Genomic DNA, 27,588 nt, shown 5'->3' with positions numbered 1-27,588 from the left:
TTAATAGAAAATAAACATTTACCTATATAGAACAAATTTGCAGAATAAGGGTGATTTAGATACAATAAGTTACCCTTTTTTGTTTTATCAGGTTCACGCTGTATCCCGCATATAGCAGGGTAGAAAGAGGAAAAGCTAATGTTAAGACACTCTGTTCTCCATTTTCCGTGGCATTGCCGTCCGTGATTTGATTTATATAATAAAAATATTCATAAATAAAAATTCAATTCTCCATAAAGAAATCGAACCCAAAACCATCGCGTTTCCAGTTACACGCTTTTGCCCCTACGCGACAGCGGCCTCAATAAGTTGTCCTCGTAAACATTTAAACCTTAATTCGTATCGACACTTCAAGTAAAAAAATTAAGTAAAACAAATTAAATTGGGGACACTGGCCTCTTAAGTAGCGTGAGTCGATAGTCTTGTATCGATTAAATAAAAGCTTACGAATTACGAACGAAAAAAAGTTAATTAATTATTGCACGTGAACGCTTCACGCATATAAATCATTATCGGTCTTTATAAACGATTCGAATATATATTCTTATTTCTTTATTTTAAGGTTGGGTAGGCACAGGAATGAATGAATGAATGGAATGTGTGTTGAGTGGCGGAGTTCAACGCCGCACTTTACCCAGACACGAGAGCGAAGAAATAAGCACATTAAATATTTAATTTCCTCGCTTGATTGTTATTTTTTGGACGTTAACCGCTTCCGTTTTCTAACAATATTATATTCTTTATATCTGAGACAAGAATGTTTTTGCAAAATCTTATTAAATGGAATACCAAAACAATTTTACAATACAATGATGCAGCCTCAGCAGCAAACATTAATTCAAATTTATTTTCTAAGTAAAATATTGAAAGGTCAATGTACCGGCAATGATAAATGGTCTCGCAATTTCTATAAAAATATTCGAATTTAATAAGATAAATGTTAGACGGTGCCAAACGTTTGTTGAAAACATTGAATGAAATTTTGTTATTATTGATTTCGCTTTTAAATATAACCAAGCTATATTACAAATATCTACTACTATAATATAATAATTGTTGATTCGCTTCTTATTTTTAGCTTCATGCAGGTAAAAAGCGCTTAGTGTCAAAACACTATTTTACGCTTTCCGCCCAAATTCGAAACATGGCGCTTCATGATTTTGAAATCTTATATTATTATTCTTAAAAGTAAAACAAAGATTCACGACGCCTGTCGTCATGCACAAAGTGTGACTGTAAACACGACAGGTGGTGGGTTCGATGCCCAATCGAGGAAATGAAGTATTTATTTAACATTCTAATTATTTCCATTTCTTCGCTCTGCCATCGAGACAGAGTGCAGCGATGAGTTCCGTCACTCAGCACGCAATGACTCCAGGATTTGGCGGAAATTGGGAAACGAAGTGTCTTAACAATATGTTCCCTCTCCCTATCACGCAGCGTGCAAGATAATGCGTGAAGCTGATAAAGATTTATATATAACATAACCTAAATCCTTATATGATAACAAAACTTATATATTTGTACATAATTTTTTATATAGCACATACACCTGAAACGTGACAACATTCATTTTTATTGAAAGACGACTCATTTACAAAATACACTATTTGATAAGAAAAAAGAATCACGAACGTGTCGGTTTTACGTAGGTACTGTACTGTACTGGTAATGTGTAATAGAAATTCTAGCACAAACATTGCTAATGAAACGAAGTTATCTTTTCGGCTAAACCTAATTCCAACAAATTCAAAGAAAACGCTGAGCTGGCTGAATGGAAACGAAAGAGACTTTACGGAATCTTGCTTCTCCTCTTATTTGATTCATTATTTTAATGAAATAGTACAGTTAGATAGCGCCAATTTGAATGTACAAACTCTGTGAAAGGTATATTTGAGAAATAACTAAGTTTGTGGTCAGAGAACTAACTGTAGTTGAATAGTCTAAAAAAGTAATTGCTTGAAACATTGCAAAATTACTCGGTAAACGAAATTGAATTCTTCTTTAATATGAAATTTTAAATAAAAATACCAACTTTTGCATTAATATTGATTTAAGATTTCTAGATAGGCAGAGGAAATCTAGTGTTGCTTATGATACTTCCTATTCCTGCCGAATTCTGTTGAGTGGCGGAGTTCAACGCCGCGCTTTGCCTCGAAAACAGAGCAAATAATATAAAAGTATTAAATGTTTCTTTCCCTCGAATGGGAATCGAACCCACAACCTGTCGCGTTAACAACCTTGTGCTCTGGCGGCAAGACTGGCAGAAATTAACACTTGGTCGTCTCAAGAATATGAAAAAAAAAATATCTACGCAAATCTAAAAAAAATCCAAAAAAAAGAACCTAATATAACAATGCAAATAAACCCTGAGAGTGCCATTGTTTAATGACAGGCCATATAAAGATATTACCATATCATTTTTTACATTCATAGCACCATATATTTTCTTCTGGTGCTATCTACGAGTATAACAGAAAAACGTAAAAAAATGTTTTTAATGTTTCCCAGAGAGGACTCTTATGTTCACAAACGTGAAATACTGAGTACATTAACGTTATACAGCCATTCAATGTAAAGATATACCTCATGTGAACGTTATTTTCAGTCAATAAATGGCTAATGGAGAGAAAATAGAAATTGGAATAATAAAAATTCAGTCGGAGAAGAAAGGTGAAGTTAAATATTGACTAATATAGGATTAATAAAGGTGGTAAGTACTCTCGGGATAAAAAAAAGAAGAAATAAATCCAATATTTATTGTTAAATAAACAAATATGTAAGGAACACAAGTAGTGAAGAATGGACCGACTTATGTCAGACCATATAGCGTTATGGCTATTCTGAAAGTTGATATGAGTTCTTCTATTGTGATAACGATAAACTTAATTTTATTGTCATTTATTAAGATTTACTATTTAATAAACGACCAACTACAAAACCTTTTAAAAAATATCATAATTTTGTTCCCACTAATACGGATCAAAAACCTCCCGAAAAGCATCGTAATATCAATTGATTGAATATCTATTTCCGCTAAGTGGAGAAATAATAAACTCTCCGTCCAATATCGGGGCTCGAATGAGACCGTCGATCATTTTCACTTTAGTGAATGAATGAATGAATGCCTTTCAAAATGAGAAAGACAATTTCTCCGGTGGCCTGGAGCCGACCATTAAATTTAGCACTCAAACCATTCATCTTGCCTGACTTACGACTGACTTAGAATTTATTATAGCATTTGTTCTAAATTACACAATGTTGCTGTTTCAGTAATATAGAACAAAATAATATTATATATGACGTAGAATTTATATGTGAAGCATTTAAGGTAGTTTTGAAATTAATTTAATATAATGCCTCTTTATAATGTTTCATCAAAGGGGAGCTTTTCCAACAGGTATGTTATTTAATGAGTTAAGAATATAATAGTGTATAAGAATAGTTCCTAGTTGATGTAAAAACTAGGAGAGACCGATCTGGATATATTCTTTTGCTTACTTAAGATTAGAAAAAAAATTATATAATTAGAAATATCCAATTCATTAGCGAATTACTAAAAGGTCTTCTCCGACTACCTGCTAAATGTATCAAGGTACTAAACAAAACCCAAAGTGGGGGGACGAAATGTTTTAACACTAGGTTCTTTCTGCTCACCCTTTAATATGCGTGATACAGAGTGAAGCTAAAAATAAAGGTACACACCTTGTACGCATCAGGTATATTAACAGGTTCGCCGCTCTCCGCGACGTAGCCCACGATGCCGCTGCCCCAGGGTATCCTGATCTCCTCGAGCTGTTCCATCTGCTCCGGCGTCGACTTCGAGCACACGTCGAACAGCTTTGATACAAGACATCTGTGGACAATTTGAATAGACATATTAATTACTTGGATATCTTAGCTACTAATGGGTTAATTGTTGTAACGATGTTCATTAATTAAACTGAAGTAATGGCTATAGGTAGTGGTTACGGTATTTGGATATATTTGAATATGTAGTATTTAGTATATATATATATATATATATATATATATATATATATATACTATCTATACTAATATAATAAAGCGGAAGAGTTTGTTTGTTTGTTTGTTTGTTTGAACGCTAAGATCTCTGGATCTACTGGATCGATTTACTATGTTTTTGTTTTGTATGAAAGCTGCATTCTTCAGAAGTGCTATAGGCTATATAATATTACATTACACATATATACTAATAAATTAAAATACTTTCTAATTTGACATGCAATTTATTCTGCCATGTTAATAACAACCGTCGTCGCTACGCGACCGCGTTCGTTACCGCGTCATTTTGATATTCATCCTTATGAAAATAAATATAATAGTCACTTTTAGCATTTCATCTAGATTGAAATTATATTTCTATAGAAATTATATTCTTATATTTCAAGCAGGCGTAGCCGCGTCCGGGTCCGCTAGTATGTATATATATATATATATATATATATATTAGAATGTTAATTTAGTAGTACAGTCTGCTGTAATAAATATATATGTAGAGGATATTTTCAATAATAATTTTACAATGATAAATAATAATATCATTCGACACATTCTTTAATACCTTATTGGACATATTCAAGAAGGTAAACCGAACATAGCTAACTTAACTATTAATGCCAAAGAAATAGGAGCTAAATACATAAATATTACTTATACATTATTATATTTTAATTTCAATTAAAAAACTACATACATGTAAATGCTAACTTAGAGATTCAATAAATAAAAATATCAATATTTTGATATATAATTTGTTTAAAATGTACTGTTTTTATATGCGTATATATATTTAAATTAAGGTGAAGTCACCTAAAATCCAAATGTCTCTCGACAATCAATGAGTGATCTCGACAAAGCCCACAAGCTTAATTGCATGTTACTCCGTACACTCGGGACATGTAGATTCCTATTAGTTCTGTTGAGACAAGCCTGTATTTATGCGCTCGTGTTCATCATGTCTTGCTTCATTTGAAGCGAGGTACAAAATCATCATTAATTACTAGATTTTGTCTAGGCCAGTCGTGGCTTAGGAGCGTGCGACTGTAAACGTAACACGTGGTTGTGGGTTCAATTCCCACTCGAGGAAATATAATATTTAATATTTTCATTTCCTCCCTCTGGAGTTGAGGCAGAGCGCGCCGTTGATTTCTACATATCAATACGCAATGCCTCCACAATTCCGTGGTAAATGGGTAACGGAAGTGTCTTAATATGGACTGACCTTAACTAGGTTCCCTCTGCCTACCCTGTCATGTGCCAGACACTTATTCTAGAATGTATATTTTCCATACTATTAATAATTAAGAACAAATAATGCTCATTTGTAAATTAATAATTGCGTAATTCAAGCGGGCGAAGCCGCAAGCAGGTCGATAGTATACAATATAAAAACTAATCCAACACTATATAAACTAAAAAAAAACCACAATATATTATGTTTAATCTAATATTGAAATTTTTATTTTAAGCTTATTGCACCCGGCCCTCGGTAGTGGGCACGCGACTGATTTTTCAAATTAAACACATCTCTTGTTATTTGTCGATTGGGAAATTCCATAGGATTGCCTGGAATTTGATTGTGATCACAACAACATGCTGTATAGAGGAGAGAGTTTATTTGCTTCTATATTAATACTTTTATATATATGTATGTAAAATATACCAATTATTTTTGTTAAAAGAATATGTTTTTTTGTTAAAAAATCTTCTTTTTTTTTTCAGATTAACGCTGTATCCCAGCATAAAGCAGGTGTTTTTATTACCCATTTTTCGCCGAATTCTGGAGACACTGCGTGTGAAGTGGCGGAACATAACGCCGCGATTTGCCTTATTACAAGAGCGACTGAAGAAAAAAATAATTAGAGTTGAATCTAAAATAAAAATAATTAAGATAATTCGAATATTTTAGTTATAATAAATATCCTGTTATTTATACGTAGAGTAAAACTTTTTATACGTAGAGCTATCCAAATTTACATTTCACTCTGGAATACCAAACTAAAATATACCATGCAAATGCTTGGTTCACTCAAATAAGTTTTGCACAATTGTATGTCCTCAGTGATTTATGACCAAAACTTTAAATTTATCAAGCAAAAATAAAAAAAACTCCTTTAAAAAAGAAAAGAAAAGAAAATAAATATAAATTTTACACATGGCAACATTACAAAGGAGCTAAAAAAAAATTTGCTTATACACAAAAAAACGTGAATCAGGTAATAAATAAATTTTATTTTTCATCAGAGCTATCGAGATCATTAAATTCAGTCGAGTTGTACATCATTTGGGGAATTGAGGGGGCGCATGTAGAAATGTATTATTCTCCTGTTGTAGACTTGTTTCAATTGTGAATTACTTTACCGATATCATTTTATTTTATGGTATTACAACGACCTTGTAGAGGTCGTTATATTTTATTTTAGGGAATTAAGGATATTGCTTGACTGAACCCAACGCTGTTCTCTGTCTCATCGCAGCAACCTTACTCTAGTATCTGGTAGCTTCACAAAATATCAAATATCAACTGACGTCTTATCAATTATAGTAACGTCAAGTTATATTTTAGAGACTGAACAAGCCAAGGCCAAACTGTAAAAACGGCAACAACAATCACGTTTATTATATTGAAGCCCACCCTAAATATTCTATTTCAGTTTGGTTTTTTAAATATTTCATAGTATAGCGCCAACAGAAATACATAATCTATGAAAATGACAACTGTCTAACGTTCACGATTCTTGAGATACAGCCCTGTGACAGACCTATGGACAGACAGCCAAACACTCAAGTCTTAGTAATAGGGTTCCGTTTTACCATTTGGATACGGAACCCTAATAATTATTCTTACATTATTCATGTCAAATACGCTGCAGCACTGAGGTATGACGTCTACATTTATATACATACGAGTATATCTAATGAATGTTCATACAAACGAAACACACAATAAAAACAAAGCAATTTAATTACAGAATGGATGGGTCGCGTGTATATTTACACATTAGGTTCATTCATAATACTCAACGAGCCAATTATGGTGAATGTACATATTTAAAGAGAATTTCATTATTTATATTTAGGCCAGACGTGGTGCGCCATGACTGGCCTAAATATAAAGAATGGGGCACAAAGTGTCACTGTAAACGCTACTGGTCGAGGGTTCGATCGATATTGCCCCACTCGAGGAAATGAAATATTTATATTTTCATTTCTTCGCTCTAGCGTCGAAGCAACGCGCGGCGTTAAGTTCCGCCACTCAACACGCAATGCCTCTGGAATAAAACGTCTTAAAACTAAGCTGTCTCTGGCTGCCCAGCGTGAAGCGGACATTACCGATATATTGTTTATATAAATCCTCCTTGAGAATCTAAAGCGTTTGCGAATAACGCTTCTCACCAAGTCTGAAGTGACCCGCTTTTTGATAAAGTCCTTGTGTAAGCTTGAAAATGGATGATCATTTAAGAGGAGGAGGATAAATTGATCGTCATTATTCTCAGGATAATGTCTGGCTTCTGCGGAGCTGCCATAGGATAGATACTGCCATCACTAACAATGTTTAAGTTATCGACGTCTTTATTACAATTTTAACTTGTTCCTTTTAGTTATCGCACGATAATTAAAATGTAGAACGAAGCAAAAACTTCATACAGCAAAGCGAATATTATATATTTAATTCCTCGACTAGGAATCGAACCTACAACTGTTACGTCCTTGTGCCCACACCTCTCGAATTGTCTCGATCAATAATGTAAATATTTTTATATTTCTTATTCACAATTAAAAAAGAACACAGGCATACGCATAAAAACTTAAGAATCAATAGAACAATGTTGTGATAGCCCCACACCACCACGCACCGCGACCACGCGATCCCCACCCCCCAGCCTCCATTCGACCCTGACCTTAGACCGCTGAGGAAGACCAATAGAAATATTTCAATCAATTACTCGCCTCTGTGTTGGTGTCTAATATTCAGGCACTAAAGTTGCTATTGCTACCACAATACGAGCTAATATTCTTATTCTGTTACTGAGATAAGCATAATATACATACATACATACAAAATTTATTTTCTGAATAAAATTCTAATTAGTATAACATAAATTTATAATTAACAATCAAAAAAAAATGTACATTTAACACAGTAGGCCAGCGTCTGGTCCTCACTCAGGGGAATTAATTGTTTTTATTTCTAACACTCAAGTAAGACTGCGGCGTTAAGTTACGTTTGACAATAGACTAGTAAGTAAGTCTTGTCACAATATTCTTTTATACTAAAAATATATTTGAAATTAGTTCAAAGAGCTTCAACTGCACAGAGATAAAATGTGGTATTACGTAACCTTCAAAAGTTTACTCACAGATAAGTCCCAAAGTTATTGCAAATGAGAAATTAAGATTATGTTCGCCTTTAAAGTTGTCGTTTGAAGATAACAACTAACCAGAATTCTCTTGATAAAGAAAATAATATTAAAAAAAGTAACATCACCAAAGGGCCGATATGAATCTATACCTACCGAAATGTCCACAAGAATTAGGACGATGACATTGAAAGACTTTTTTTCTTGTAATAAATGTTTCTACAGAATTTTGCGTTTATTTCTTTTTTTGAAAGAGTAAAGGGATTTTATTTAAAAATGCTGTATACACAGGAGCGCGTATAAATAGTAGTCATTTGTATTATAATCCTGACCCGTTTTATTCGTGTAGAATTTGTAATGAATGGGGTTGTGCAAAAAATAAGCGGAGCAAAGGATAAAGGTTGATAACATACTAAAATAAAATATATACGAGTATTTATGACAATTTTGTAATCAAATAGTTATTTGTTAAAATATATGAATAGTTGTTTAATTAATTACCATATTATGGTCTAATTGGGTTCAATCTGTATCCCGCATATGCATATACATACATAAGGAACCTAGTGTTAAAACACTCCGTTCTCCACATTCCATCGAATTCTCGAGGCTGGTGAAAAAAACCACATATCACAATAATAATAAGAGAACTAGCGTAACGCGTATACTCTAAATAATAATAGCAGTAAACGAAACCAAGGATGCATCTTATTTATATTCGCTTTGGTCCTATTCAATGAGTTACTCACGTCTGATACGATAGAAGTACTACCTGATAGAAGTACTACGATAGATACTACCATATATTAGATACTAAATTTGGAAAACACGCGCTTCTAACGAACGAGGGAAAATTGATGTAATATGTTGATAAGATTGTTATATCCTTTTATATAAACTTCTAGTATATATAGCAATGATTAAAATTATAATGAAATGGTTTTAAATATTTCATTGAATGACCAATTTTAAAATTTCGAGTGTAATTTAATTTTAATCCAATGTAAAGCTGTCATGGTGCAAGAGCACAAGAATGTGACTGTAACGTGACGGTTGTGAGTTCGATCCCCATTCGGGGGAATTAATTATTATTATTTATTAATATTTTCATTTCTTCGCTCTGGCACCAAAGCATTAGCCGGGCGTTCAATTCCGCCACTAAACACGGAATGCCTCTAAAATTCGGCATAAAATGGTGAACGTAGTGTCTTAACACTAGGTTCCCTCTGCCTACTCTCTTATATGCGGGATATACACCGTGAAGCAGATTTTTTAAGGAGTTCAAAAAATTACTCAACTAACATTAAAGATTTTTATTGCCAGCAACTTGATTCTAGCTAAATTGTTAGTTTAAAGTGAATAGAATAGTAGGTACGTATTGCGCAATCGTAGACGCGAGGAGGAAAACCCAGGAGATAAGAACACCAGGCGCACGAGGCAGCGCCCGCTTTCTTGCCGCAATAGCTATTTCAGGTACTAACGTAGATTTATTTTTATAAGACCACACTAAATAAGACATTATTTTTACTAGTTTTATATAATGTTGGAACTACTATATCTTATTATTTATTAGTCTCAAAGAACTAATAAAGAGATTTTTTGGTTGTAAATGAAAATAAGTTGATTCTTGAATTTTATGTAAATTATCATGTTATTAAAAAATACAGCAATTAATTTTATTATTAAAAATAAAAAATAAACTGTAATTCATGAAATACGAATAGAATTATCTTTTATGTATCTATAACATGAACAAACTTTGCCAAATTTAATTTCAAATTTAATCTACAATTTCTTTTTAGCTTCAAACGTAAATATTTCTTAGTATAGTATAAATATATCAAAAATGAATAAGATTTCTGCTCAACTTACGTAAAACATTCACTCAAGATAAGCCTTAACAAATATTAAGTCAGTAAATTGCCCTTTATTTGAACCCTTACGGCGTTGGTGATGTTCTAAAGACATTCGTGACACTGTGACACCGGTCGCCCCTGTAAACGGTTTATCTACGAGTAAGCCAAGATATCGGTTTCTCATAGATTTATAAATATATAAATGTAGACTTAAGTCGGCATATTTTTATATGAATGGTAGGATAATTTTAAATGAAATGACGAAGTGTCTAACTCTAGGTTCTCTCTGCCTACCCTCCTAGCTATGGATATAGCATGAAGCTATTTTTTTTAGGATAATTTTAAAGGATTTTCATATATGCTTAGAATCACGAGGTTTACTTTCATCAATTAATTCCTCTAGTGCATTTGCATAATAAAAATATGTATACAAGTTACAGTTTTAAAAATCATCTTGATATTAATTTTATTATATACACAATTTACACATTTTCACAAATAAAATAATAGCATGGAAATAATAAATGTTAATTAAATATCTACTGAATTAAGAGAAGGCATTGTCGCGCAGATGGTACGCGTGAGTGATTGCAATGGATGTAAGTTCAAATCTTACTAAATAAATTTATTTGTAATATAAGATCGTCTTTAGTTCGATCCAATTTGGTTCTGCCATTTATTGCAATTATCAAATTCTCTCTCAATAAAATGGAAAGTAAAACAGAAAATTATTTTCCAACTTTTCTCACAATAACAATGTAACTTCATATTGTAGAGCTTAGAATTTTTTAAATATATTTTATATATGCAGACTTGAACATTTTACTTAAATATATAAACGTATCTCACAGCACTTAACAAGACAAGACTATATACAGCGCTCACGCGAGCAAATACTAGAATGGATTGAAATGGTAGACCACAAATCCTATACAAAGTACATGATATCTTACACCATCATCGCTATGGTTAAATGGAGTGTGTAACCGGAGACAGATTGCGGCGATGAAACCTCTTGTCCGACCTAAACGATAAACATGGCCCGATTAGTTGAGTAACTTGGAATTTGGCCAACTATCGTCGATAAACTAGATATAAACTGCCAGAAAAGAAAAAAAACGGCTGTGCTAGAATGAGATATTCCTTGCGTCCTTGAAGCTCATTTTCTAATAATTTTGTAGAACCACTGGATATTAGAATATTAATGTAATTTTAGTGATCTCTTATTAACCTTTAAGTAAAGCTTTTTATGTGTCTGTATCTTGTAAAACAAGAAACAAAAGTTTTTAGAATAAGGACTAAAAAATCATTTAGAAGAAGAGAAATAAATGTCAATGTCATAAAGCGTGTAGGCCAGAGCGGATGTAGGGCGCTTACGAGTGTACTGGTCTTCCGATTTCTCTCCTTTGTCACGGTCTAATAAAGAAAAAGGTTCACTAAAACGATCCTCGTATCGCCACAGACAAGATTTATTTTTTCCATGCTCCATAGGAGATGATGTAAGCTGATCTTATTTCCTAACCAATTTGTTTTTTTTTGGGCCATCTTTTTTATGTTTTCCTAGCATGTTTTATGGATTTTACTAACAGAAGAACAGCTTAATCGCATATTAAAAAAAAGTCTTTTAGATTGTGAAAATTCTAAAATTAAAACGTAAAATAAAGCAATAGGAGTAAGAAGAAATATTTGATAAGATATTATTAGAATAGAATAACATTAAGCATGCCGTTATTATACGTGGGTCGTAACAGTTCGGATTTTCGATTTAAAAATAGACGCTAAAAAGAGCCCTCAAAGAGATGTTTTGGGGCAAGACGTAATGGAAAAACTGGCGATGAACGTTCGGCGCGAGGCGGATGAAAATTTTCATGAACTTTTTTTGCGGTTCTACTGATATGAGAACAATATTTTAAATATAGACGATGAAATTTCGCTTCGCTTCATAAGGTTTGCCTTTGATCGTAACGAATGTGCGCAACACTTTTTTTCATTATGCATGTGACACAAAATAACATATACAGACATTATTTTTATCAGCTTCACGCTTTATCCCGCACACAGTAGAGAAGACAGAACGAACCTATTGTTAAGACATTCTGTTAATCTAGTGTTAAGAACTTTGTCTCGAACGAAACCAGAGCAAAGCAATTAAAATATAATTTTAAAGAAATGTTTAATTTCTTCGGGTAGGGATCGAATCCACAACCAGTCGATCTTACAGACACACACTTGTCCTCCTGCGCCACGACTGGCCTCTATAATCTATATATTTACATAGATATAGGAATAAAGCGTACGTGTGTTTGTAATTTGAACTTCTGCCTTATGTTTGGTACGTAACGGAAACGTTATTTTAGCCTAATTTTAAAACTGTACTATGTGGAACAAAATTTGAGCATTTGTGTAAACAAATAAACCATCAATCATTATCAAAAAAATTTACTTTATTTAGACTAGTAAATAAATCAGCGCTACTGTGAGCTTTTTAGAAAAAGTGTGACTATATACTCAGTGGTTCCGGGTTCCATAATTTATAGCCCAGCCCAGCCCAGTTCAGCCCAGACTGTGTATGCAAATGACACATAGCCATTAAATATTCAATTATTCTAAGAAGACATACAACGTTAAATAAGGAAAAACGTTACAAAAAAAAATAATCATTCTATATTCCAACCGAAAAGACTAAAAACACAACAATGTACAAGAGCAATATAACAAAGACATTCTCAAGAAGAAGAAGACTCAAGTCTGAGCTGCTAAATAAAATATATTTATGAATGAGATCAAAACCAACCGCTCAGCCGTCTAGAAAATCCCATAAAACCCACCGACTGGGTGGCGACGCGGAGGAAATGATATCACGTCTAATGCACCGAGAGTGCAAATGTAAACTCGTTTCCTTGGCGGTCCCCCCCCCCCCCCATTTATTGAAATTACTATCGCAACCCTCTATTATTATACAAATCGAATAATATTATACATTCGTGGAAGTTAAAGTTGATTTTATGTATTCGTCGATTTTGTTAAAAGTCAATTCGAGTATTATATTTCATGAAATAAGTGTTTTGGGAGAGCAATTAAGTTTTAGCGTTATTTTATTATAAACTAGCGACCCTCTTGCGGCTTCGCCCGCTTTTACTACTGGATTATTCATATAATGTATGTTTCCTAAGCACTTAAGATAATGTGAAAATTAATTAAACCCTAATGCAACCCGCATTTTCGTAGTTTCAATAAGGATTTTGCAATTGTTTTACACAGCAAGGATTTTTAGTAGGTACCTTAACTTACCTTTAGGTAATCTTTTCAAGTACTTATTCAAATATATTTAGATGACTATTTTTAGATAGTTAAATGACTATTTTTAAACGGAAGAAATTATAAACAAAAACCTACCTACTAATAACTATTACAAAAAATGTGAAACCAAATATATCGCGCTGATATAATACATTCAACTCCAATTATCCAATACGTGCAAACGCATATAAATCTTCGTTGCTATAAAGGCAGGCGGGTTTTTTTTCGAGCTTGTGGTTAATGCTGAAGAGGGTATTCTGTCCCTGATGAAAAGCAAGCACTACGTGGCTGAGGAAAAGTAAATAGAATATATCGGCCGGGAATCGAACCCGGGACGCCCGCGTGGCAGGCGAGCATTCTACCACTGAGCCACTGATGCGTGTAAGGCAGGCGGGCGCGGCGGACGCATGGCGAGTCGCGAGCCGTTTTGCAGCAAGGATTTTTTGATATTGTAACAACTTCTAAAGTACTTATTAAAATGAAAAACAGTAAAAGACAGTTTTGATCTAGGTAAATTAAATGGCCAACGTAACTAATATACTTATTTATATACAGCTGATGTGTGAACGGCGGGATGTGTCAACAATTAAATGCGTTTTTCTGTAAAACTATTCGCAATTTCGAAATAGTGTAAAAAGCAAATTTTATCTTCGTTTAACGTAGAAAATTAATAAAGTATTTTAAAGGATAAGGATTAATACCATTATGGAAAAATATGACTCACAATAAAAAATATATTGAAATTATTATGTTTAGACAGAAAAATGATCACTACACGTTATTCTTAAAAGATACGAATATGCCGTCGCGGACTTTTTTGTAGATCTTATTAAGAGGAACAATACTCCAGTACATTATTTTCATGTAGTACTTACCATTAAAGCAGCGCATGCGCGAAAGTGTCTCAACGGGTAGGACTTTATACATATTTATCGTATTTATGTTAATTTACATAAGAATGTACAAATAATAAACTATATATAAACCTTCTACGAAAAATACTCGACCTAATGGTGAAAACCGCATCAAAATCCATTAGGTGGTTTAGAAGAAGAAGAGTTAGAAACAACAGACAGACACGAAAAGCGACTTTGTTTTATAAGATATAAGGATAAGGATAGGATAGGACTAGCGGACCTGGACTGCTTCGCCTGCTTGAACAGTATGAATAATTATGAATTTATGAATATTTTTCATTTTCCGCCGAATTCTGGATGCATTGCGAATTGAGTAGCGGAACTCAACACCGCGTTTTCTCTCGACACCAGAGCGAGATGAAAATATTATAAATTTCTTTTCTTCGAGTGGAAATGGAAGGCACAACCTTCTGTTCAACTTGCTTAATACATTCTGTATAAACGTATTGTATAACGGCATCTAAGTGGCACAGGTTCGAATCCTGCTAGTGATAATTCTAAATTTCAATAAAGAATTTTAATATAAGTAAGCTCTCATTGCCAAAGCACAAATTCATAATAACTATACTATTCGAATCATTATTTCACTAATCTAAATATTCAATTAAAATTTCACTACAATTAAATGAAGCTAGAACACCCAATACATCACCTGGTGCAATCCAGACGAGCGTGGACTAAGTCAAGTCGAGTCAAGTGGAAATTCTCATTTGGATTTCGACGTCACTAGACTCTTTTTATTACCTAGGTCTTTAATTACTATTGCTGCAGCTTCGCGGCACTATGACGCAATCCCACTGTTAATTATTTTACACGAGATTGAAAGATTGTATAAGCTTTTGTTAGAAAGAAACGAAAAAAAACATTATTGTGATGTAAATAGAACTAGATCGATGACGTTATAACTTAAGAGTTGAAGTGCTGAAGAATATTTATAGGACTTATATTTTTTCTTCTTCATCAAATTGGATAAGACGTGATGCATTGTTTTAGGTTCTGGGTAGGTGGTTAAAAACATAGTAGGTAAAAATCATATAATATAAAAATATATTTAATTTAAGTATTAATATATAAATGTATAACTTATTCAAAACGTTTACAAGTAATAGTTATAAGAACCCGTTAAAAATATAATATGTAGTCATGTAATAGTTAATTGAAGCTTCTCAAATAATCATAATAATATTTTTATGATCTCTTAACTTAATATATCCAATATTACGTTGTATCTAAATCTTCAATATAAAATTACAATTCTGAGAAATTGTACATCATCCTTTTACACAAAACGATGAAAGTGTATTTAAAGCACTCTTATATTCCAAAATTCGTTTATAAAAACAGTTCTCAAGTCTGAGATCGATTTTGAGATGTCATTTTCATTTCATGCGGTTGATTCTACTCGAATTCAAACTTGAGAGAGATTTATAATAACTGCCCTAAAACAACGATAGTATAACGACAAGCACCTATTGAAGTAGAAATTAATTTAAGCCTACCTTCCATTTTGTGGATGGGGTGAGGATGCCCTTTCGCCCTGCACCAGGAATAGAGAGCCTCTATCCGCGTCGAGCAGTATCGACACGTTCTGGAGTATCTTGTGGCACAGCACACGCACCTCCAGCTCATTGCATATGTCTTTAACCTGAGAAAATAAAGAAAAATAATATTTAAAATTTATAAAAAAAATATTCTGGTAACACACGCTTGATGCCAATCGTGGCGCAGACTTTAAACGCGACAGGTCGTGCGTTCGATCCCTACTCGAGGAAATGAAATATTTAATACATATATTAATTTTCTCACTCTTATAATTAATAATTATTATGTAATTTTATAAAATACAACTAAAATACTATAAAAAATCATACAAGAAAAATATTTCATACAAAAATATAAGCGAAACACGTAAGAAGCATCGTCATTGTTATACTCTAAAATCTGCTCACGCATCACGTTTGTTGATCAGGGATGCTGTAATTTTTTAGTATGTAAATAAACCTTTTTTTATATTTTGAATGACAATAAAATTGTTGCTAGTGGCACAAACTAGCGAATGTAAACGGAACAGGTTGTGGATTCGATTTCCACTCGAGGAAATTAAATATTTAATGTTTTCATTTATTCGCTCTAGCGCAGTTCTAGTTCCGCCGCTCAACAAGCAATGTCTCCATAAATTCATCGGAGATTGGAGAACGGAGTGTCTTAACACTAGCCTCACACTGCCTAACTACATGCAGGATACGAGAATCCAAAAAAAAACAAAAACATAATATAATATCACCCATAATTAAATACTATAAAGCATTATGTGAATTAAGTAAATAATATTAAAAAGATATTAAATGTTCTAAATTCTAGTAATTAAGAAGATTGATAATGTTCTTACATAAAGAACTTTGCTAGAAGTAAAAGTATAATATTAATCACACCCCGGTTCATTTCCTACCTGGGATAGTAACAGGTCAATAAATACCCATACCCAGTATACGATAAGGTAGTAAAATTATTTTAATTAGATACCTATAGAGCCACCAAATGAATTTCATTCAAATTATTATTTTATTATAGCAGATGATAATAAAACATACTAATAAACACCCTTACATTTAATGTTTAGAAAGTTATCACGTTTTAGAGGTATAAAATATTATATGAGAAAATGTAAGGTACCTACAATAATATGTAAATGGTCATAATAAATTTCTCTGTCAGTTTAATTTCGGTTTAGAATCAATAATTTCTCATATCTAAAATAACAATAGCAATTTAAAGTGTTTGACTTTGAAAAAACTTTTGTCAACATTTTTTTTTCAAGCTTCACGCTGCACCTCGCAAACAGCACGGTAGGCAGAGGGAACCTAGCGTTAAAACACACTGTTTCCCATCTTCTGCCTAATTTTGGGGGCATCGTGTGTTCAATTGCGAAACTCAACGCCGCGGTTTGTCTCGACACCAAAGTGAAAAAATTAAAACCCACAATCTGTCGCATTTACAGTGACACGCTTGTGCCCCTGCGTGACGACTGGCTCTCTGTCGTAAATTAATATTTTTTTTCTATAATAAATATACTAATTGTTAACAGACTTATAAATTCATTAAACATAATATTATTGCCAGTCACAAAAACCATAATTACCACACAAAATTACCCCCCCTAAGGGCAAACAAAAAGCTATTACATATAGATTATGAAATATATGAGTAAGCATCTATATATATAAAACTAAAGTGGTTTGTTGTATTAAAGTCGAGAATATGCCGGGAGCCTTGCCTTCCCGCGTTTTCATTACAGCACCGTAACTGAGTTTTGCATCTGATTTCCGAATTAATTTCCGTACAGTGATATTAAACGTTAAATTTGTTAACATTATATAATACTCCGGCTTTAAGGCTCGTATTTATAAACTCTCAAGTCTGAGATCGAGCTTAAGATGTCGTTTTCATTTATATAAATTATATATCTATGAATGAAAATGCCAAAATCGATTTTCGGCTAACAGATAATTAAGCAGCTATTACAGATAATTAAGAAAAAATCTTTTTAGAAAACAAAAAAAAAATGATTTCTCCGCTACGTTCAAAAATTTAACGTTTTCTAAAAAGTAGAAAAGCAGTTGTTTTTAAAGAAATAAAAATATTACAATTCTAATATAACCTATTTTACATCACACTTTTCACAATTACCTACTATAAAAAAAACAATTTATTCTACCTGAAAAAAAAAGTAATGTCAGTCCATTTCTTAAGGATAATATTTCAAAGAAATCTATCGTAATTTAGCGACATTTGTTTTAGCCGCCATAGCGATTTATCCCCGTCCTGGTTGATACACCGAAATGATTAATAAACGACGATTTGGGTCGAACACGACCCCAATCTATGAGGTCTATCTATGAGGTCTGCGGGGTAACAGAGTTCCCATATGATGTGCGGTGATGATAATAAAGTTCCAAGTTATTGGTTCAGTTCGATTTTATATTAAAGCTAATTTTGTTGTGTAAAATTTAGTCTTTTTTGTTTATTTAGATTTAATTTAGAAATATATAGTTTATTTTATATAAAATTATAGTTTATAAATGAACGTACAAAAGCTAAATGTATACGCACTAAGAGTAAGTGGTATTTTTTATAAAAAGGGTAAGAAAATTCAAATTATTACAGAGAATGAGCTTAATAAAACCTAAATGACGACGTAAAACGATTTTCCAACAACACGAAAAATTGAGTAATAATCATACGAATATTATAAATGTGAATATAAGTTTGTTTGTTACACTTTCACGCCTAATCTACTCAACCGATTATCATTAAATTTTGTACCTACATACAATATTCTTAGAGATATTAGAAACGACATAGGATGCTCCTTAGGATATTATATAAAAAAAGCGAGCGAAGCCGCGTTTGAGTCTCTAGTAAAATGTCAAAAAACATACATTCATACGAAATACCAACATAAAAACTAGCACGTAGCTCTTTTCTGTGGAAATAATTCTCTTTTAACATTCTCCCACTGTTCTGAACGTAATGTTAACACAATTTTCGAACGAATTTCGAGGCTGACTAACGTACAGCATCGATACAAGCCTGAAGCTGGAGCAATGTGCGAAAATTAAATTCGATTCGTATTTAGCTCAGCTTCCTGATATAGAGTCAACTTACGTTTACAGATAGTTTATAGGTTATCTACGTTCCTATTTTTATTATAGTACATATCTGAATCAATTTTTTTGTACGTTATTTTTTGATTTTTTTTAGGCAAATGTATCATAAAATAGTTTATATTGAGACCTCTTTCTTTGTACCCTTATTCTAAGAGGTATTAGAAATACCTCTAAGAATAGTATACTTTTTATTAAAAAAAATATTCCTAATATATACTTTGACTATAATTCATTCTCTAGCAATTGAAGTGAAATTAAAATTAATATGGTATATTTTATTGAACATAAAAAAATATGAAATCACATCTAAATTAACCATATAAATTTTGAACCATATGAATATATTTTGTAAAAGTCACAAAGTTAATTTTGTAAGTTAAGTTAAGTTAAGTGTAAGGTAAGTTTGTCACGGTCTAATATAGCATTTACGTGATTATCATTTTTATAAAGCCAAAATACAAAACGAAAATTCAAATCCTACATTAATTCTTAGCAATTTATTAAATCTTTATTAAATACGAATGTAAAAAAAATCATCTTTCCGCTGTATCCCCCGCACACAGCAGGGTAGGCAGAGGGAACCTAGTGTTAAGACCCTCCGTTCCCCACTTTCTGCCGAATTCTGGAGGCATTGCGTGTTCAGTGGCAGAACTCAACGCCGCGCTTTGCCTTTGCACCAGAGCGAAGAAATGGAAATATAAACGTAAATAAATATTTCACTTCCTCGAGTGGGGATCCCAGGAACCCAGGAACCCAGAACCATCAAGAGCAGAGCGTTACAGTCACACCCTTGTACCGCTGCGCCACGACGGCCGAATACGAATTTAATTGAAACTTTTATAAACAATCAATTATAATCACCGATTAATGCTTAATTTATTTATTAATTTTAATTTATTTTAACGTCACGCTATATTGTGTGTTAACGACACGCTTTACCTTGTAACCAAAGCGAAGAAATGAAAATATTAAATAAAATTATTTCCTCGAATGGGAATCGATCCCACAACCCGTCACGTTTACAATCGCACGCTTGTCACCACGCCGGGACTGACCTCAATCACTGTTTATATTACACAAAAATGATAATACAATTTTTGCCTTATCATCATGAATTTCCGCATTTAGCAACATTGGTTAAATATAACCAAAATTCAATTCAATTATTAAAAATATGAAATTACGCTATATTTAGAATATAACAACAAAAACCTACCCCCAATAATCTTAATAGGTGCAAATCAGTACTAAATTGCTTCTAAATATATCAAAATTGCATAGCTACAGTATTAACACACAGAATTCGAATTCACACCTACCAAGAAAGAGTGATAATACGGGAAATTAATGTAAATTTTACACGCCATAAACACGGTGGCGCTAAGTGAAGTATTACGAAACAGTCAGTCAACGACACGGTAACCTTATACAAATGAACTTTTATCTCCCCCTTTTATCTTTAGGAGTATTCGTTTTAACCGAATGAGTGGAATATCATCATTGAGAACACTTGTACGTAAGGTACCTAAAGTGAAAACAAAGCCTACTGAACTATTGTATTTTTTGGGGTTAGCTTATTTTTTAGCAGGGTTGGCATGCAGTGGGAACCTTATGTTATGCTCCCCATTTTCCACCAATTTCTGGAGGCATTGCGTGGAGAGTGACCAACGCCCCGTTTTGCCTTGACACCAGAGCGAAATATAAAATATTTCAATTACTCGAGTGGGAATCGAACCCTCAATCTATCCAGTTTACGCCACCACCAAATGAGCCCCATTTGGTTTATAATTAGCGAGGTAGGCTAAAAGTGCTACTAAAATATTCCATTCTATATTTTACGAGCATTTAGGTACAAATATTACGTGTGATGATAGATGGCTCAACCCATGTCGAGCTTTATCTAACCAGATCAAGGAAACGTATATAACAAATTGTGTAAGTTATGTCTGCACTGAGCCACGAGAGCAATTTTTTACGGTTAATATAAGCAATGCCTTTAGAATACGTTGGAAAATGGAGAACGGAGTGTTTTAACACTAGGTTTCCACAACAGCGTGAAGCTAACAAAACAATAAAAAATATTAATTTAACATTTAAGTAAACGCAGCTATTAAATACATATAGAGAGAGATCATTAGAAATCGTACTAACACATGTACATATGTTTAAACATCAGTTGATAATAAAACTTCCTATGACGTCACTATCCAGTACAACTATACTAATTCACTTTTCCACTGAACCGTGGGTGGCGTTGTGTAGATACATACAAACAAACATACATACATACATACATATATACATATATTCATTATCAACCGTGGCCCGTACTCTTATCAGTTGACCTCCCGCTTCGAAGGCATCAATTGGTCCACATGTAAACACCACCAGCTTCGCATCCCAGTGGTTTTATGGCCGTTATCATAATGCGAATGTCGGGACACGTGTTCGATTATATGACTAAGGGATAAAAGCTAATGCTGATGCTGACGTCGTTAGTTGGTTAATATTAAACTGATATTGGATAGGAATTTGTGTACCTATGAAGTGAACATTTGCTTTCAAAAAATATATTAAATTAAAAAAAGCAAAAGGCAGAGGGAACCTAGTGTTAAGACACTCCGTTCCCCACTTCCTGTCGAATTCCCGAGGCCTGTTGAGTGGCAGAACCTAACGTCGCGCTTTGCCTCGACACCAGAGCGAAGAAATGGAAATATAAACGTAAATAAATATTTCACTTCCTCGAGTGGGGATCGAACCCACAACCGTCGCGTTACAGTCACACTTTGTGCCTATTAGATTAGTTTTATTAATAGTAATTGGCGGTGGAGGTAGATAGAATAAAGGTTTAGCGGGTGTTAAGCAGTGAAACTTAACGCCGTCTCTTGTCTAGTATACTACCAAAAACCGAAGAAATAGACATATTGTTTATATAAATATTAATTTAAATAATATTTAAATTCATCATAATCAATTTGTAATATAAACTTAACTAATGTCTACAGATTATTAATTGGACAAAGAAATTAATTTAGTCCAAATAAATTTAGTGAATATGAAATTAAATTTACATGAAATGAAATAAAATGAAAAAAAAATTAGAAGCACAATTTCAACTTTCCCGATTTGCCCAAAAGTTTTTCCATTTCACTTTTGCCTCTATAAGTTTTAATATGAATAAAAGATATTAGTAGCAACCTTTGAATGTGTCCAGTATTAGAATAAATTTTCATTTCAAATTTCACTGATGGGATCCTAATTGCTTATAAATTTTTAATACAATTTTTAAATTCCACAAAAAAAAAAGAAATTTAAAGCAATTTTAATATTAGCGAATTGTATTCATCTTCACACTGCATCCCTTGATGCTTCGTTCTCCACTTTCCGCCGTATTTTCGAGGCACTGTGTTATGAGTGGCGGAATTCTACGTCTTTAGTATAATATACTATACTAGGTATAAGATATATTAAAAGTAAAACTATGACTCACGCCTTACATTTGCAGTCTAGACGTAGAAATTATGTTGCAACGAATATTAATGTCCCAACATTATTATTATTATTAAATTATTATGCAAACAGTGTCTGGTACGTTTCGTTGAATTGTTATTGCGCTGTCTGTACTTTAGTTCCCTAGATATGGCCGATTGACAAATCGAAATATATTTTTTAAATTTAGCTTACATACAGTTGTTAAAACTGTATACATTTTTTTAGAATCAAATTAATTTATTGTTTATAAATATATATTTTTTAATTTATTAAAAAAAAATTGGGGCCATTCGTGTTTGATTCTTACTCGAGAAACTAAAATATTTAATAGTTTCATTTCTTCGCTCTAGTGTCGAGGTAAAGCGCGAAGTTGAGTTACGCCAATCAACACGTAATGCCTTCAGAAATGAGCGAAAAATGGGGAACAGCGTCCTAACACTAAGTAGACGTAAAAGATATGAAGTTGGGAGGATAAAGCAATACGTTTGGCGATCCGTTCCATCCGACAATCCCGTATATAAGGATACCGCGTGAAAGCCAAGAGAAAAAAAAAACGACAATATAAACCAATAGAAGTCATTGTGACTCTCATCACCTACAACCTTACCTAGAAGGCACGCGCCTTCCACAGGGCCTCTTGTAAATTGAATCTTCTATCGACAGATCGAGTTTCCATCCAGTCTATTATTATTCCAACGGACACTTGGTAAGCAATTTACACTACTCGATAATAATAATAATAGATTAATTAAACTATTAATAAAGGGATAGAGTAAAACTTTAAAATTAAAAAAAAAATTAAGAGTTTTAAATATTATTTTAAGAAACATTTTTTATGATTAATTTTTTCAATCGATTTTAGCAATCGATTGCTAATTATAATATATTAATTTCGTGATTTATTAATCTTTTTTTATTTAAGAACCGATTAAATAAAACGAACATTAAATGTTTAAGGAAGATTTCCAAAAGAGTACATCAAAATCGGTCAAGCCGTTTATGAGATTAGCGTGAACAAATTCACTAATATATTGGTTTGTCTACCTACAAAGAACATTACAATTTAAATAAATGCACCAATTTCATTATAAGTATTGATTTATAAACATTTTTTAATTAAATAATTCAATAATATTTATTAAAAATATTAAATACATTTTTATTGAATTCTAGCATTCGGGTAAATTCCCCACTTGCTCTAGTTCAATATTTCAAATTCGGACGTTATCGGTACCAACTGACGTCGACGTTGACGTCGTCAACTGACTCTACAAAATGAATATTTAAGCATCGAATGTTGCCGATTTTTATTATAATTTTAATATAATTTATATTTTGGGTGGGATATTTTAACAAGTTTTTCATAGTATTAGAATAGGTTCTAACAGCAAGACGTTACAAACACATTGTAAGCTAACTTCTAGACAATTTTTCAATATAGACAGGCTTGTACTCACTAATTCAAATATAAGTTCCTTCTCATCCAGCTGCCGGAGCTCGTGCCTCGACCGCCGTTGCGGCCGCGAGGGCGTAGCGTGCGGAGGCTGGTCGCCAAGGAAGGTGGGGGTCCCGTCGACGGTGGTCACCAGGGGCTTCAGCAGCCCACCGCGCTCGAACTCGTGAGCTGAGATCTTCCTATGAGTGAAAATATTGTTTGTGTTTATTTATTTTTTATAAAAATAAAATTAGGAATTCATATTTATATACAAAATCCGCCCAATTTTTAAGGCATTGCGTGTCGAGTGGTGGAACTAAACGCCGCGGTGGTCTTGATACCGGAGCGAAGAAATCAAAAGTCATTCTCTAGAATGGGAATCGAACCCAACCGTAACGCTTTAAAGTTGTTTAGTGTAATCATTAATGATACATCAATGGACTTTTGAAGACTTGACATGACTTTTGACTAAAGAGTTTTGGCAGTGCTTGCAATTTGTAATTCTAAATTTAATATAAGATATGGCTGTCTACTATTAACTGGTGGAACTATTGCCACCTTACTGTTTATCCAAAAAGTCTCTCTGTCTGAGTCTGAGTAATTTATACAAAAAATATATATTTATTTATCAGCTTCACGCTGTATCCCGCACATAGTGTAGTCAGAGGGAATCTAGAGTCAAGACACCCCGACACCAGAGCGAAGAAAATGAAAATACTAAATATTTCATTTCTTCGATGAAGGAAGGAATCGAACCCACGACCGTCAACGTTTAGCTACACACTTGTGGCCCTGCGCCTCGACTAAACCTCTAAAAATAATACACATACAAAATAAATTATCCAAAGAAAACATTTTTTTATGTATAACGAAAATTCATACAAATATCTAGTAAAATATGTTTCAAGCATTTTTTTTTTTGGCAAAAAACCAGAATAAAGTATATGGATATCCGGCAGTAAGCGAAGTCTCAATGGGCAGAATTTGGTATTCTTTTTTTTTGCGAGTCTGCAAGCACCGTTATAACGACATTCTATTTTTACGACCGCCATTTTTATTAAAACGAATTTTTCAAACGTATTTTTGTGTGGATTCTGTGTGAAACTTATGATTTTATTATTATTATAATAAAGAGAGTAACTTCTCTAAATTTGTAAATGAAAGGTGTTTTTTGAAATGCCGAAAATATGTATCGCCATCAACAACTCGAGCCAGGAACGTTTAATATAAGGGTCTCACGGACGAGCTTAACTATAAAAATAGGATATGACTTTAAATTACACTCTTAAACTAGATTACACAATTTACGGTCCATGAAGAACAACTCCAAAATGTTAGAAACTTCAGGACCAGTCTAAGAGTTTCATTTAAAATGTGTAAAAATCGCGAAAATCAAAGATTTCATTAGGATATGGTTCCTAAATATTATATTTTAAAATACCACTACAAATACATACGCCTTTTTACCACGCAGAACAACGTCTATCAGGCCCTACTGGTATTAATATATACAAAATCATACTTGTCAACAAAAACAAATAACTATTGATAATTTTTCGATAAATATAAAAATATCAAGATTATTATAAAAACTTTATTAATTTTGATTTCTTTTCCTGCTTTATCTCGTTTATTTCAAACATGTATAATCTAAGCTAGACTACAATACTCTATTAAACTGCTTATCCCTAACAAATATAAACAATACCCCAAAAGAGATTGGTACCCACTACCACTTCCAATTGTCAAGCACGTTCATCCATTATACCCCAGCAGTAATCTCCATACAATAATCGGCAACAATATGATAAAATCAGTGAAATTTGCCAAATAATATGTTAATTAGCAATTTCGTGCCAAATTATATTTCACGGTTGCAATATATTATATTAGATGGGGAGATAATATGAAACGGCACCGCGTAATTTAGCGCCGTCCACTTGGGAAATGGACTGATAGCGACCCATTTACGAGCAGAAATTATGCATTAGGTATACTCAAATATTGTATTAGAGTGTATTATAGTAATTAGATAAATTATTTAAATACACATTTATATTTAAAAAATGGGCTTAAATTTAGGGCTATGCTTGGCTGGATGCGAAGAGCTGAAGATCGAGCTCAGTGGCGTGCCATTGGAGGGGCCTATGTCCAGCATTGGACGAGGACAGACTGATGATGATGATGATGATTTAAAAAATCTATAATATTGCTTTCTGGATATTTCTCCAAGTAGTAATGGTAAGTTTTACCAGAGGCGTAGGAAAAGGGTGAGCCAATTGATCCATGCCCACTCCCAGAATAACCTTGTGCCCACCCCAGAAATTTTACAAACCAAAAATTAGCTCTACAAATTAAAAAAAACCATTTCAAAACATATCTGTTCAAAGCTAACGTCAAGCAAACCCCAATAAAATATCTCTAGATACCCTATAAAGTTAAATTAAATTAATTATAGTACCTACCATAAATATAAATGAAGTAAACAATTCGCCCAATGTTTAAAAAAAAATACTCTACCATTTTAAGATAAGTTTCCAAATTCTCTTAGTAAAAACTTTAGAGATAGCGAACGAAGATTTCACTGAAGACGTTTTTCGCACCTCAAAATACAAGAGGTTTTTATTACAGGTTCCAAACATCTTACTTTAGTTGTCTAGACTGACGCCAACTCGCTGAACACAAAAGACTACTTCCTTCTTTCCACAATGGATAGAGTTATCTAATTGAAACTTTGAAAATGTTTTATTATATTTAAAAAGAATAACTTCACACTGTATCCTGCACATAGCAGGACAAGCAAGAGGGAACCCGATAATTTAGTGTTGATACACTCCCGTTTCCATTAAGACACTTGATTTCCATTTTCTAGCAAAAGTTTTTTAATATTTCATTCCCCGAATGGGAATTGAATCCATAAGGGTCGCGTTTACAATTACGCCTGCTTCACGACGCTCTCATATGTAAAGAAACATATTTTTAGTAAGCAGTTCTAATTTATGGAAAATTTCGAATATAACTTATATATACGGTAATTATTGTGTATTTAGGTAAAACGGATGCGTACGCAGTTATTAGATAAAAGAGTCTCTTAGACGTCCGCTACGAAGATTAATCTAAACGACCCAATTATTAATAATTGGGCTATAATTTATTATTGATTGTAAACTTATTGCTTTTAAATTATATTTAAGATAAACATAGAAAAACATACATATTTTCGTTAATTTATCGATTTAGAAATACATTTTTAGGAATATTTTGGAATCCATTAAGGTCGAAGTCCTAAGAGCGACGGCAAATTTAGGATTTATTATGTCAAAAACGCCGAGTATTTGTCATGGTATTAGAGGAAAAGAATGACAATATTAAGAAATAATAAATCGATGCCCCCAGTGGGAATCGAACCTAAAACCGATGCGTTACGGTCACACGTTCGTACCCCTGCGTCACGGGGGGCTCATGAATAGAAATGGAAAAATATATACGATTTATTTGTAAATCTGGAGATTTTTAAACACATGAGGTTAACTTTGG

At 32.9% G+C, this 27,588-nt stretch overlaps 1 protein-coding gene across 1 annotated transcript in view; it reads right to left on the bottom strand.

The window, feature by feature from the left end:
* The window catches only part of LOC146538938 (dual 3',5'-cyclic-AMP and -GMP phosphodiesterase 11-like), a 122,967-nt gene that overhangs the window by 32,059 nt on the left and 63,320 nt on the right, over window positions 1-27,588 (bottom strand). Inside the window, exons 6-8 of the mRNA XM_085185931.1 lie at window positions 24,074-24,251; window positions 15,957-16,102; window positions 3,706-3,856 (exon numbers count right to left, since the gene is read on the bottom strand). Coding sequence (XP_085042057.1) covers window positions 3,706-3,856; window positions 15,957-16,102; window positions 24,074-24,251 — 475 coding nt within the window. The remainder of the gene's footprint in view (window positions 1-3,705; window positions 3,857-15,956; window positions 16,103-24,073; window positions 24,252-27,588) is intronic.

This window comes from Heliconius melpomene, chromosome 5, assembly GCF_056956725.1.
Source record: "Heliconius melpomene rosina isolate 202511_hmr_F chromosome 5, ASM5695672v1, whole genome shotgun sequence".
Classification (NCBI taxonomy): domain Eukaryota; kingdom Metazoa; phylum Arthropoda; class Insecta; order Lepidoptera; family Nymphalidae; genus Heliconius; species Heliconius melpomene.
This window is presented reverse-complemented; position numbering and strand designations above follow the sequence as displayed.